This window comes from Haliotis rubra, unplaced genomic scaffold (genome assembly GCF_003918875.1).
Source record: "Haliotis rubra isolate DU_JTF1 unplaced genomic scaffold, ASM391887v1 Scf267, whole genome shotgun sequence".
Lineage (NCBI taxonomy): Eukaryota > Metazoa > Mollusca > Gastropoda > Lepetellida > Haliotidae > Haliotis > Haliotis rubra.
Genome location: NW_025766747.1, coordinates 321,488 through 337,699, shown reverse-complemented (window position 1 = coordinate 337,699; position 16,212 = coordinate 321,488). Strand labels below are relative to the sequence as shown.

At 42.0% G+C, this 16,212-nt stretch overlaps 1 protein-coding gene across 1 annotated transcript; it reads left to right on the top strand.

Moving 5' to 3' along the window:
• Positions 1 to 2,059: 2,059 nt before the first annotated feature.
• On the top strand, positions 2,060 to 5,144 carry LOC124280387. Its single transcript, XM_046716291.1, has one exon. The coding sequence runs from the start codon at positions 2,101 to 2,103 to the stop codon at positions 4,486 to 4,488; it is 2,388 nt and encodes a 795-aa protein (XP_046572247.1). The 5' UTR covers positions 2,060 to 2,100; the 3' UTR covers positions 4,489 to 5,144.
• The last annotated feature ends 11,068 nt before the right edge of the window (positions 5,145 to 16,212 follow it).

Genomic DNA, 16,212 nt, shown 5'->3' with positions numbered 1-16,212 from the left:
AGAAGCAATGGGCTCATGTGACCTTACTTAATATGTCATATGTTCATTGTGCATATTCATATCTTTAGTTTGTCTTTGATGGTTTAACATGCGCGATGACCAGCGCACGTGGCTACAAACACATTACCAAAGTTGGACAGAAGATGACACAGTTGTTGCAACAAGTACTGTTTGGATTGTACATAACACGATTTGATGTAAAGACATGTATTCATATATATGTAAAGTCGTCCGTACTTGAGAACGTACCATTGCTTCTACTAATTAAAGAAGACGCCAATGCTTCAATCCTTTCATCTACCAAAGAGCAAATACATTTAAATGAAAGAATGTATTTTAATACTGTAAATGTTTGGATCTGTTACGAAACATCTTTCTGTTTCTGCATTTTGTTACATCATTCCTAATGTTACTGTGTAGGCTTGTAGGCAATATCTTAATGCAGTTTGGCCAAAACAAAACACGAAATGAAATAACACTATTTTTAAGATAACACTTTTAAAGTGTTTAACTCCAAATATATGTTTTATTGTTAGACATTCTCATTTTAAGTAAACGCTGAGTGATACACTTTCCCTAGTTGTTGTATATTCCACCTTTCACACTACTCCAAGTTTACTGTTTGAAATAAAACTGTAGCTTTCAGTCATAGCGTACCATACCGTTATCTGTTGTGCCGTTGCTAGGTTTCCTCCTATAATGTTAGGCATGTTCAATGCACCACCCTCTGAAAGTGATGGTAAACACGACCCTGTCTTGGAGACAGTTGATCAAACTTAACTTTCATTTCGGAGTAAAGTGCGAAATATAAGACTGTTTCCAAGAATGTGATTACTTTTTTTTACATGTTTGCAATGAGGAAGGTATTCTAAGCATGAACAACGTTGAAACTCCAATGTAACTGTGTACAATTATGACAACATTATACGTCATCGTCAGCAGGGGGCAGATTATTGGCTGTTGAATTTCGATTGACTGGTTAACTATATAAAGAATCTCGTTGAGTATCTAGTATATTTTATCATATATCATCTATATTTTATCTATGACAATTAAATCGTCTTCGTGATAACAAATAGTTTTGTTAATTTAGTGTTTCTTATTGTTATGCTGCTACTCGTTATAAATGCTTTGTATGATGGGCTTGTGGCCTCGCATTGTTCTGGGAAACAATTCTACCTACTCGTCTGTACGGATGACCATGTGTGGTCAGAGCTAGCGTACCAAGATACAACGCTACAGTTTAACATGTATACCCCACTCAGACACAGTATGCTGACTCCGAGTCGACCCAGTTCTGTCCGCGTAGTGTCGAGTCCAACAAGTGCTCAAGTTTAACATCTTATGACGTAGGTGGGACTCGAACCCCGTACCTTCCGTGGTCCATTGCGCATATCAATTACATTTTATTCGACAAGATGTCGTAACTACTCTCAACTTGTATATTTCTAACGTTCTGTTTTGAAATGTTAATAACTCAATTATGTGGTTATCAATAGATAGAGAGATATATTTAGTGTGGATCAGGTAAATGTCATCGAATTATACCACAGAAATTCAATATACCGAATGCATGCATCAGCCACCCAGTGTGTCTTTGTCCTTTCCAACAGAAACGATGTAAATATCTAATTATATAACACACAATTAATGCCGTGGGCGAAATGACACATGTGCATCAAGGAAGATCCTTAAACAATATTGTATACATTGTTAGGATCGTGTGTATTTACATGTTGGTCAGGTGGGGTGAAGCCCTGGTCCCACCAATCCCATCAACCTACGATACAGTAATATGTAGATGTACATCTATTGGCGCGTGCACCCTTGTCACTCACACCGCAACGTGACGTCACCGACAGACATCACAACGCCCCTCGGCTATAAAAGGAACGGTAATCACTGGGTGACAGTGTATGAGCACACGGCACGCACCTTTGAAGCAGACTTCCAGAAATAAGTCAAGCAGACGACATATCTCCAGACGTCATCTGAGTTTACAGCTTTATCAAGACAGTACAGACATTTCCCCTTCACTTGTCACTTCGCCGAGCGAACATGAGAAAGTCGATGCTGATAGTCGTGTTGGGTGTGCTGACAATGGTCCAAAAGAGTTTTCAGTCTCAGTGTGTTCAGGGTATTAACTGTCAATTACCAAACTGCTTCTGTAGTACAACACGACTTAATATGGACTTGGAGGAGATTCCGCAAATCGTATACTTTGGGTTTGATGACGCTTTGAATGTAGAAATGGCCAGCCACTACCGACGTCTGTTTCCGCCCGACAGGAAGAACCCTAACGGGTGTCCAATCACTATGAGTCTGTACGTCCAGGATCAGTACACGGACTACCGACTGGTGCATGAGTTTTACAACAAAGGGATGGAGATTGGGGTTCACAGTGTCACGCACACCTCCATCAGCACTGGAGACAAACTCGAGTACGAGGCGGATCAACAAAGAAAGAACCTGGCAAATCTTGGACGCATTCCAATTGAAGACATCGTCGGATGGCGAAGCCCTAATCTGAAGACAGCCGGAGATGTGCAACCAGATATTCTCAAGTCTTTAGGCTATACTTATGACATATCTTTGACTTACACACGAAGCAAGTTAGGAATGGAACGGCCATGGCCGTACACCCTCGACTACGGCTATCCGTTCAGCTGTATGGTGATCCCTTGCCCGAAACCAGGATCCCGCCACCCTGGATTCTGGGAGGTACCTGTCAATTCTTTAGTGGACTACAAGAACGCCTACCCTTGCCCCTATGTTGATGGCTGCTTCAATCGACCAGACACAGAGGAACAAGCTTTTAAATATTTATGGCAAAACTTTTTAGATTATTATAAAGGTTCTCGAACACCGTTCGGTTTCAATATGCATGCTGCTTGGTTCTGGTCGGAGCACAACCTAAATGCTATGAACAGGTTTATTCAACAGGTGCTGGCGCTGAAGAACGTTTATATTGTTAGTGTGAAGCAGATGTTGGACTGGATGAGGGAACCTACTCCCATATCTCAAATACAGATGTTATCTTCATGGAGATGTGGAACAGCACAGATGTCAAATAATGCAACAGTATCAACTACGTCAGTTTCAACACCAACTACGCCTTCAGCAACCACGACTACACCACCAACTGCATCAACTACGACGACAACTGCAACGACAACCACAACACCTACAACAACAATAACCACTACTACTACAACGACGACGAAGCCCACTACAAATATTCGTTTTCCTACGACGACCACGCCAAGGAGCACCAAAGGCACCAAGTTTATCACTAAGGTACATCCGTCACAGATTGTCGAGACATCTGTCTCAGACTCTCATCCCACAGTATCTGCACAAGTTCCTCCTGTAGTGTCTCGCAAACATAAGCCATCAACACCCAAGCTTTCCTTCCCTACAGCCGTAAGCAAACTACTGACAACAGCGGCAAAAAACCGGGGAGCGTCACGAGCCCAGAGCTCAGCACAAACGCCGTCCCTGCAATCAACTGCAACATTTGGACTCCCATCTCACTCGCTTTCCCCATCATCATTGCCATGTATTCAAGGCTGGAACTGTAGGCTACCTGACTGTATGTGCAGAACAACCAACCCGCCAGGTGGGCTAGCAGAGATGGAGACACCCCAGATGGTGTACTTCACTTTCGATGGCCCAATCAACGTAAACTCGTACCTAAATCTCGTGCATCTGTTTGACTCTGGCAGAAAGAACCCCAACAACTGTTCCATCTCGGCGACAATGTTCGTGTCAAAGAGTGGGAACTACATGACATACCTCAAACGTCTAGCTGGCATGGGCATAGAAGTTGGACTGAGAGGGGACGACATGGACGCATATCGACGTTCCAACTCGTTAGAGACAGACCTAGACAACGAGATCAATTATCTCCAAGCTAAGCTTCCCGTCAGAAACCTCAAAGGCTGGAGAAGCCCCGCTTTGAAACCTCTCGGAGACGCCCAGTTCAAGATCCTCAAATCTCAGAACCTCCTGTATGACAGCACCCTGTCCCTACCGACCCCTCAGACCAAGGCGGACTTCGTCTGGCCTTACACACTCGACTTCCGCTGGAGGGATAGATGTGATATTAGTGGGTGCCCCGTGGGGGCTTATCCGGGGTTATGGGAGGTCCCTATTTTACCTCTTCTGGACTACACACAAAGCTACTTCTGCACATACGCTGACGGCTGCATGTTCAACCCACCAACAGCAGACGAAACCTTCAACTTCTTGTGGCGGAACTTCATGAACCATTATGATGGCAACCGAGCACCTTTCGGTGTGACACTGAGGCAACAGTGGTTCTCCCACTTCATCTATAAACCAAACTTAGCAGGACTCGACAGATTCATAAGGAAGTTAGTGTCCATGCGTGATGTCTATGTTGTTTCCATTGAACAAGTTCTGGACTGGATGAAGAACCCAACCCCGCTGGCAGAACTTGGAGCCTTCCTACCTTGGCAGTGCTAGTGCATTGGACATATCTCTGTATGCACCCGTCAGAGTGCTGGTACATTAGGATTTCAAGTACTTGTGATTGAGGTAATGTCTCTGTACGTATCAGTGTCAAACACCATCATATATATGGATTGTAGGAGGGTTCCAAATAACCGACAAGCATATTGTGATAGAATTGTGCACTGTGTCATTCTAACGTGCCCACGGCATTATACAGACCATAAGAGACATGGGAAAATCATCTGAATTAAGGCACATGTTATTTCTATGATAATTAATATGTCGTTGGTGCAATAAATAGTAAAGCATTCCAAAGAAAATGAATTATCTTATAATTAATTATTTATGTTTTGAATAAGAGCGAATTTTTAGAAGAATATATTTAAGTTCGTGTTTGTAAACTTGTTACTTGAAAGACAAAACATTTCTATTACATTAAACAGGACAAAACGACCATAAAACACTCCGCCGTAAAGGGTCTTGTGTGAATCTGTATGTCTACTGAATGTGTTGTCTGAAAGCGATAAACATCTGAATACTGATTTGAACTATTGAACACCCATCTATAGCTGTATTTTTCAATCTAACATGTATTGTCTATCGTTCCTTATATTTAAAGGAAATTTATATTTATACCCGGTGTCTTGTCAGTTTGATACCAAATATCGTTGTTGTCTAATGCATCCATGATTATATTTTTGCTTTGATTTTTATACTCTCTTAAATAAAACAAAACATACAAAGTTTGTGTTGCTGTCATTAACGATGTACATCTGGTTATTCTCTGCTACATCAGATATCACACTTACCATCATTGGAAGAAACCATTAACCAAGAGTCATGTCTGTACCTGTCATCACTGTCGCTGTAAATCTTTACACCGAGCGATTTACGAGAAAAGAGCACACCATTACATTTTGAACAAACACTATGGAAAAGACAGCCAGCTCTTGTTCTCAGGTCAGACAAACTTGCATATACATATCCGTAAAATATTTCCATCATAACGAGCCCGACACAAAGAACGTTCCCCGTTTTCACTTCCTTGACAAGCTGTCGTTGAGGATGATCGATGCCTTGTGGAATAGTTTAATATATGTAGACAGCTACATGACATGGAGCGTGGAGTAATTATGCTATTTCTTCTGTACAACACGCAGAAGAGTGCACTCATTTCAACCAAATTAACAACCAGACAGTGTATTCTTTGTCTGATTGATTTGTGTTTTGTGTATGACTAGTCTCACGTCAATAAACTTGTTAATTAATAGCCTTTTTTGTTTTCGCTACTCAAGTTAACTGAGCTATATTGAGACAATGTTACTCATCCTTTCGATTAACTCGTCTATTCCGCTATCAATCAACGTGTCAACGTGCTGTACCGGTGTATTCCCACCTTGCCAGATGCCCGATGTGATTGTGAGGGATTAATAGACACGGTACACCGATTTGTCATATACCTTTCTACCAGATATATACCATCCACCCTTTCGTTGAGGAGAAGATTTTCCTCTTGTATATGCCCTATTGCTAGATACACAACAGTCTATGCATGAAGACTTCTTCACTGCCCTCAGACAGAGCGACACTGGCCATACGTCCTCCACAGTTTTCATAGTTTTTTTAGACAAGAGCCAACAAGCCCTATTGGTGTGGATGAGTCAATGTGTCTGCTTGTGTGGGGAACAAACCAAACATACAAGAGTGAGTCACACAGTCCGTCTGTATGGGGAACAAGCCCTATTGGTGTGGATGAGTCAAAGTGTCTGCTTGTGTGGGGAACAAACCAAATATACAAGAGTGAGTCACACAGTCCGTCTGTATGGGGAACAAACCCTGTTTGTGTGGACGAGTCAAAGTGTCTGCTTGTGTGGGGAACAAACCAAATATACAAGAGTGAGTCACACAGTCCGTCTGTATGGGGAACAAACCCTGTTTGTGTGGATGAGTCAAAGTGTCTGCTTGTGTGGGGAACAAACCAAACATACAAGAGTGAGTCACACAGTCCGTCTGTATGGGGAACAAGCCCTATTGGTGTGGATGAGTCAAAGTGTCTGCTTGTGTGGGGAACAAACCAAATATACAAGAGTGAGTCACACAGTCCGTCTGTATGGGGAACAAACCCTGTTTGTGTGGACGAGTCAAAGTGTCTGCTTGTGTGGGGAACAAACCAAATATACAAGAGTGAGTCACACAGTCCGTCTGTATGGGGAACAAACCCTGTTTGTGTGGATGAGTCAAAGTGTCTGCTTGTGTGGGGAACAAACCAAATATACAAGAGTGAGTCACACAGTCCGTCTGTATGGGGAACAAACCTTGTTTGTGTCGACGAGTCAAATTGTCTGCTTGTGTGGGGAACAAACCAAATATACAAGAGTGAGTCACACAGTCCGTCTGTATGGGGAACAAACCCTATTGGTGTGGATGAGTCAAAGTGTCTGCTTGTGTGGGGAACAAACCAAACATACAAGAGTGAGTCACACAGTCCGTCTGTATGGGGAACAAACCCTGTTTGTGTGGACGAGTCAAAGTGTCTGCTTGTGTGGGGAACAAACCAAATATACAAGAGTGAGTCACACAGTCCGTCTGTATGGGGAACAAACCCTGTTTGTGTGGATGAGTCAAAGTGTCTGCTTGTGTGGGGAACAAACCAAATATACAAGAGTGAGTCACACAGTCCGTCTGTATGGGGAACAAGCCCTATTGGTGTGGATGAGTCAAAGTGTCTGCTTGTGTGGGGAACAAACCAAATATACAAGAGTGAGTCACACAGTCCGTCTGTATGGGGAACAAACCCTGTTTGTGTGGATGAGTCAAAGTGTCTGCTTGTGTGGGGAACAAACCAAATATACAAGAGTGAGTCACACAGTCTGTCTGTATGGGGAACAAACCCTGTTTGTGTGGACGAGTCAAATTGTCTGCTTGTGTGGGGAACAAACCAAATATACAAGAGTGAGTCACACAGTCCGTCTGTATGGGGAACAAACCCTGTTTGTGTGGACGAGTCAAAGTGTCTGCTTGTGTGGGGAACAAACCAAATATACAAGAGTGAGTCACACAGTCCGTCTGTATGGGGAACAAACCCTGTTTGTGTGGACGAGTCAAAGTGTCTGCTTGTGTGGGGAACAAACCAAATATACAAGAGTGAGTCACACAGTCTGTCTGTGTGGCGAACAGACCCTGTTTGTGTGGACGAGTCAAAGTGTCTGCTTGTGTGGGGAACAAACCCTGTTTGTGTGAACGAGTCAAAGTGTCTGTCTGTGTGGCGAACAGACCCTGTATTTGTGAGTGAGTCAAAGTGCCAGATGCTGAAATATATTTGTGAGATGCTGAAATATGTAAGGGTATAAAGACATCATTCATTTGGAGCCAGTGACTGAGTAATGTTTTATGACGTTTAAAAAATAGTCTAGCAATATCACTGCTGGGAGAACCAAAAATTGTCGTCCGGTATCGTAATCGTATGTGGAAACCTATCTTATGTTCATTGGTACTATAATGTTTCACTGTATGAATTAATCTATTCGTGTCTCAAGTGAGATTTGATTCCTTGTTTGATCGCTTTTAGCAATATACCAGCGGGGACACCGTAAATGGGCTTCACATATTGTACCCATGTAGGAAATCGAACCCGGTCTTAGGCGTGACGAGCGAACCCGTCAGCCACAAGGCTACCCTACCACCCTCAACGAATGATTGAACATTGCTGGCAAAGTACCAAAATATATGTTATATTTCGTTTACGATGGAGCACGTCGATCCCTGTTTCCTGTCATAAAGACATGCATGTATACACATGGGACATGAGGGGAATGTTTGCCCAGAGGCCTCGGCGTCTAGAAACAGTGGGAATGACCTCATCACATGTAGCAGTTGGTTAAAGATGAATGTACGTGACGTCCACCTGACGGAGATTACTGACATGTTACACGTCTTCTGTGATGAAGCAGTCTTAGTGGTATAGCAGTTACACAGGTAGTAATATTGTGGTTAATATAAGTCTGCATGAACCAACACCAGTATGATGAAGCAGTCCTATTGAAGTGGTATAGCAGTTACACAGGTAGTGATATTGTGGTTAATATAAGTCTGCATGAACCAACACCAGTATGATGAAGCAGTCCTATTGAAGTGGTATAGCAGTTACACAGGTAGTGATATTGTGGTTAATATAAGTCTGCATGAACCAACACCAGTATGATGAAGCAGTCCTATTGAAGTGGTATAGCAGTTACACAGGTAGTGATATTGTGGTTAATATAAGTCTGCATGAACCAACACCAGTATGATGAAGCAGTCCTATTGAAGTGGTATAGCAGTTACACAGGTAGTGATATTGTGGTTAATATAAGTCTGCATGAACCAACACCAGTATGATGATGAAGCAGTCCTATTGAAGTGGTATAGCAGTTACACAGGTAGTGATATTGTGGTTAATATAAGTCTGCATGAACCAACACCAGTATGATGAAGCAGTCCTATTGAAGTGGTATAGCAGTTACACAGGTAGTGATATTGTGGTTAATATAAGTCTGCATGAACCAACACCAGTATGATGAAGCAGTCCTATTGAAGTGGTATAGCAGTTACACAGGTAGTGATATTGTGGTTAATATAAGTCTGCATGAACCAACACCAGTATGATGAAGCAGTCCCTATTGAAGTGGTATAGCAGTTACACAGGTAGTGATATTGTGGTTAATATAAGTCTGCATGAACCAACACCAGTATGATGAAGCAGTCCTATTGAAGTGGTATAGCAGTTACACAGGTAGTGATATTGTGGTTAATATAAGTCTGCATGAACCAACACCAGTATGATGAAGCAGTCCTATTGAAGTGGTATAGCAGTTACACAGGTAGTGATATTGTGGTTAATATAAGTCTGCATGAACCAACACCAGTATGATGAAGCAGTCCTATTGAAGTGGTATAGCAGTTACACAGGTAGTGATATTGTGGTTAATATAAGTCTGCATGAACCAACACCAGTATGATGAAGCAGTCCTATTGAAGTGGTATAGCAGTTACACAGGTAGTGATATTGTGGTTAATATAAGTCTGCATGAACCAACACCAGTATGATGAAGCAGTCCTATTGAAGTGGTATAGCAGTTACACAGGTAGTGATATTGTGGTTAATATAAGTCTGCATGAACCAACACCAGTATGATGAAGCAGTCCTATTGAAGTGGTATAGCAGTTACACAGGTAGTGATATTGTGGTTAATATAAGTCTGCATGAACCAACACCAGTATGATGAAGCAGTCCTATTGAAGTGGTATAGCAGTTACACAGGTAGTGATATTGTGGTTAATATAAGTCTGCATGAACCAACACCAGTATGATGAAGCAGTCCCATTGAAGTGGTATAGCAGTTACACAGGTAGTGATATTGTGGTTAATATAAGTCTGCATGAACCAACACCAGTATGATGAAGCAGTCCTATTGAAGTGGTATAGCAGTTACACAGGTAGTGATATTGTGGTTAATATAAGTCTGCATGAACCAACACACCAGTATGATGAAGCAGTCCCATTGAAGTGGTATAGCAGTTACACAGGTAGTGATATTGTGGTTAATATAAGTCTGCATGAACCAACACCAGTATGATGAAGCAGTCCTATTGAGGTGGTATAGCAGTTACACAGGTAGTGATATTGTGGTTAATATAAGTCTGCATGAACCAACACCAGTATGATGAAGCAGTCCTATTGAGGTGGTATAGCAGTTACACAGGTAGTGATATTGTGGTTAATATAAGTCTGCATGAACCAACACCAGTATGATGAAAGTCCCAGTAGCCCTATTGAGTTAATATACACAGGTAGTGATATTGTGGTTAATATAAGTCTGTGGTATATAGCAGTTACACAGGTAGTGATATTGTGGTTAATATAAGTCTGCATGAACCAACACCAGTATGATGAAGCAGTCCCTATTGAAGTGGTATAGCAGTTACACAGGTAGTGATATTGTGGTTAATATAAGTCTGCATGAACCAACACCAGTATGATGAAGCAGTCCCATTGAAGTGGTATAGCAGTTACACAGGTAGTGATATTGTGGTTAATATAAGTCTGCATGAACCAACACCAGTATGATGAAGCAGTCCCATTGAAGTGGTATAGCAGTTACACAGGTAGTGATATTGTGGTTAATATAAGTCTGCATGAACCAACACCAGTATGATGAAGCAGTCCTATTGAAGTGGTATAGCAGTTACACAGGTAGTGATATTGTGGTTAATATAAGTCTGCATGAACCAACACCAGTATGATGAAGCAGTCCTATTGAGGTGGTATAGCAGTTACACAGGTAGTGATATTGTGGTTAATATAAGTCTGCATGAACCAACACCAGTATGATGAAGCAGTCCTATTGAGGTGGTATAGCAGTTACACAGGTAGTGATATTGTGGTTAATATAAGTCTGCATGAACCAACACCAGTATGATGAAGCAGTCCTATTGAGGTGGTATAGCAGTTACACAGGTAGTGATATTGTGGTTAATATAAGTCTGCATGAACCAACACCAGTATGATGAAGCAGTCCTATTGAAGTGGTATAGCAGTTACACAGGTAGTGATATTGTGGTTAATATAAGTCTGCATGAACCAACACCAGTATGATGAAGCAGTCCTATTGAGGTGGTATAGCAGTTACACAGGTAGTGATATTGTGGTTAATATAAGTCTGCATGAACCAACACCAGTATGATGAAGCAAGCGAGTATCGGAAAGTGCATTTTAAACGTAATAAGTATGAACTTCTTGAGTTTGATTCAAGTGGTTAGCTTGTTGTCTGGCGACTAACTACTTTAACCACAGCAGAAATTAATGAAGTGATGCACTACATTTTTAAATTACTATTTAATTGAAAAACACATTTTGATCCAGTAAGATTATTGACGAACCAATGCATTTGGCGTGGGTGTTTGACGTACGATATACACCCTGGGATATCGCTGCAAGCCCATCAGGTTAGGTCACAAACACAAGAATAAGGCGGACATCTAATGGTTTGTGACCAGACAGGGCAGCTGAAGGACCGAACAGTCCGCACTTCCTTCCTGGAACCTCCTGTATCTCGGGCCGACACCTAGACTCGGGTACGATGTGGATGTGTTTTGGATGTATCCGTACCCGATAAACCTAGCAGCTAAATATACGTCTCGAATGTGTCATATACTCTGTGTGGGGGTGGGGGAATTCTACTAAATAAGGATGTACAAAGGTGCACGGGGCACCATCCCATATCTGATTCGACCTGAGACAACATCCTTAATCCACCATTGAACTGTGGGCTGAGTACATTCTTGAGTGTCAAATACAACATCTCAAGATCAAATATGAAATTTAGCAACTTGACATGATCACGTCAGTCATTGTAGATCGTAAAGTGTCTACTTTATAAACTTTCATTTAGAAAACTATAAACGTATCTATCATTTTAGTTTGACGTTTTCATGTACACAGTAATGTATACTATCGACTAACGTATGCATATCACACAAACTGTATGTGTACATAATTGTATAACATTTTGTGAGCCCTTCCCAGAGAGGCTACAAGATAATAATAACATGATCATTCTAGAGCGAGGACGCTTATCAACCCTACCTGAATGCACTCAAAAACTATCCATTTTGATGACATACCAGGAAATAAGTATATATCTGTCATAGTAAGGAGCACTATGTGCACATCGTGTACCAGAAGACGCCGTGTGGCCTGACGTACACGCTCCTTATTGTTCCTGTATTATCTGTCATAGTAAGGAGCACTACGTGCACATCGTGTACCAGAAGACGCCGTATGGCCTGACGTACACGCTCCTTATTGTTCCTGTATAATCTGTCATAGTAAGGAGCACTGTACCAGAAGACTGACGTACATCTGGACTATGTCACAGTAAGGAGCACTACGTTCACATCGTGTACCAGGAGACGCCGTGTGGCCTGACGTACACGCTCCTTATTGTTCCTGTATTATCTGTCATAGTAAGGAGCACTACGTTCACATCGTGTACCAGAAGACGCCGTATGGCCTGACGTACACGCTCCTTATTGTTCCTGTATTATCTGTCACAGTAAGGAGTAACTACGTTCACTACGTTCACATCGCCGTATGGCCTGACGTACACGCTCCTTATTGTTCCTGTACTATCTGTCACAGAGCACTACGTTCACATCGTGTACCAGAAGACGCCGTATGGCCTGACGTACACGCCTGTTCCTGTATGGTTCCTGTATAATCTGTCATAGTAAGGAGCACTACGTGCACATCGTGTACCAGAAGACGCCGTATGGCCTGACGTACATGCTCCTTATTGTTCCTGTATAATCTGTCATAGTAAGGAGCACTACGTTCACATCGTGTACCAGGAGACGCCGTGTGGCCTGACGTACACGCTCCTTATTGTTCCTGTATTATCTGTCATAGTAAGGAGCACTACGTTCACATCGTGTACCAGAAGACGCCGTGTGGCCTGACGAACACGCTCCTTATTGTTCCTGTATTATCTGTTATTGAGACTGGTTTATCTGGTATTTGATACGTATTTCCCATATACAATATGCCTACAATGGATCTTTCCCGTATCACTTCATGTACATTGTAGAATATCAATCTATTTACGTGAAATATGCAATGGCGGTTAATACTGTTAAATTCTAAGTTTGTACTTTATCAATCACAGCACTGGGCTTAAGTTGCATTTTATATTAACGTATTTTCTTCCTCTGAATGGAATGTTTAGTTGGAAGTATTTCACAGAACAGTATCTCGTTCTCTTTGTACTGAAATGTATGCAATTCTGGAAGGGACATTGTCGCGTTGTCGCATTGTCGCGTTGTCGCCCTCTCAAATACAAGCAAAATGAGGCAAAGCGCGACAATGGGACAATGTCCCTTCTCGGATTCCATAGAAATGTATCTCGAAGACATTTGACAAAACTGGACAGGTACTTAAAAGTCTTTGGGAAATGTTCTGTGTTTCCGCATATCTTACTTGACTTAAAACATTACGGGAATGTTAACAATGAATCAAGCTATCAATGCAGGAAATATTGCACCAAAAAATACAACCGTGAATCTTTCAAAACACAGTTGTAAACGTTTCTTCTGGCTCCTGAAATCCCACTTCCGTAATTATCTGTTATAAATGTTCCTTGTAGTATTGGTTGGGGATTGGCTCGCTGGACTCTTTATCTACTCACACTATCTTTCCTTTTTGGCTGTCTGGCAACCATGGCTTCTGCAAACACTACATCGCTGGGTCGCCTTCTTGAGCATCATCCGCTACAAACACTACTTGGTGAGCTGGAATCTCATTGCGAGACTGAAGCGGATGACACGTTCCTGTGAGATAATAGATGACGCTTTTTGAAGTGGTAAATGATCGTTGTCTGTCAGCGTCTTACTGTGTCCTATGCTTTAGTATGGTTCTTGATGGCAATGTACACACTACTGAGGATACTGTCGTGGCGTATTAATGTGGAAGACTGCGGAAGAGTATGTGTATAGATGCTACTAAGTAAACCGGAGACAGTGTATATATGTAGGTAGACCATAAGAAAGACGCCCTGTCCACGTCCTGCGGGCCCCGGAGTCTGTACAGTCACGTTTATGGTTCGAAACCAGGCGTTATGTGTTCCTCTTTGGGAATTGCAAATTGCCTTATGACACATATTTTTGTAACATGTATAGCAAAATTATCTTATACAAATATCAATGAACTTGTGGTTGGAAACCACTTCAGATTACACGAAGTACAGAATAGCAAAAATTGTCACTTGTACAAGAAACATTTTCATATATCAATTAACTTGTGGTTGCGTAACAGTCACTTCAGACTGACACCGTTCCAGGCACTTGTTACAGTGGTTTCAAACTGACACAGTTCCAGGCACTTGTTACAGTGGTTTCAAACAGACATAGTTCCAGGCACTTCTTACAGTGGTTTCATCCCCTGACGTACAATTCCCCTTCCCTCTTTCTACACAGAATGCACCGGGCGATTGGAAAACACCATAAGGATCCGAGCACATACGAAGGCTGCAGTCGATCCAGTCAACATGTTGCGTGAAGCTACATATTAAAAAATGACTATGCGTTTCTTACGTGATTCAGTATATATGGAATGAAGTCTATCTTCATGCTGACAAACACCAATCCCACGTGACAGATTAAAACAATACAAGGCGCCACTGTCACACAAGTGACTTTTATTGCTTAATATGTGCAGTACATTTAATCACGAAGCTATGTACAGTCAAGACGAACCTAGAACGTATAAAATGGACTTTTCAAACATAACATGATATATCATTTCATTTGACAAACTAGATAGATGAAGGCAAGGGGTGACAAGGATCAACTGTATGTATTTGTATGTGTATTTATAATAGCACTTCACGCCTGAAGGGGCGTGGGGAACGGGAAATGAGGTGTACACCTACTTTATCTGACCCACACAAGCAGTTTTGTTTTTATCTCCATGGTGATATATCCAGCCGGAGGATGTGTATTTGCCTGCAAGTCTATGCTAATCACCTCTTCGTCCCATAGTGATTTGTCCATAATAACATAATCAAGCCTACAAAGTTATTAACAAATATTACTTGGGTGTATATGTATGTTAAGTATGTGTGAAAGTATCTAGAGTGTTGTGTTAATGATAGGAGCAAGCATTCGTTCACACCTGGTGTTTCTGTAGACTGGCGTGTGCTGCACAGCTGAACATGATTGTGGGTAGAGTACCCGTGAACATCCGGGTTAGAATTGGTTTTCAGCAACCCATGCTTGCCGTAAATGGCGACTAACGGGATCAGGTGGTCAGGCTCGCTGACTTGGTAGACACATGTCATCGGATCCCAATTGTGTGGATCGATGCTCGTGCTGTTGATCACTGGATTGTCTCGTCCAGTCTCGATTACTTACAGGCCCCCGCCATATAGCCGGACTATTGCTGAATGTTGCGTTAAACAACCACCAACCAACCAATGATCGTTGGTACATGGGTGTGAGTGCATCACGATATGATCTCGCCCCAACTAACCACTCGTCCCAAGTACAGGCACAACCTAGCCGGCTTGATGGCCTCCCTACATCACGGGGATCGGGAGAAACTTGTCGCCTATCATGTTTAAGAATCTGTCAGGTTAATATGTAAACAACAGCAGTTTTGACTAAATACAGACCTCACTGGGTCACTCCAGTTATCACAGTAGTTTGGAGTGATTAATTCCCTTCTGACAGCAGGTTAGACATTATATATATGTGTAATCCACAACGACTGTCTCGTCATCACCGTGTCACTGCCCTCGGCTACAGGTGAATATAAATAGAGTGACAAAACACATACTTATTGCAGGCCACCATGCGACCACAGTGGTGATTGACGTAAATTCTTCATCATTGGCCATACATGTAGGTGTAATTTTTCATAGACACAGTTATAACCGTTGTGGGGGTGGCCGACCAGGACGCTAGGGCTGGGACGGGTCCACATTTTCTACCCGGGTACCCCACCCCCTAGTACCCTACCTTACCAGGATACCCGTAATGTTAATTCCTGACATCAAATTTACAAGAAATAGCAATATATTCTTAAGCTCAGAGGCTAATATTGCGAGTTTTTCAATGTCTTAACCATGTATTATATTCAAAAGAAGTGACTGTAAATTATGTCAAAGACAATACAAGCTTTTAATCATGAAAGAATAACATATT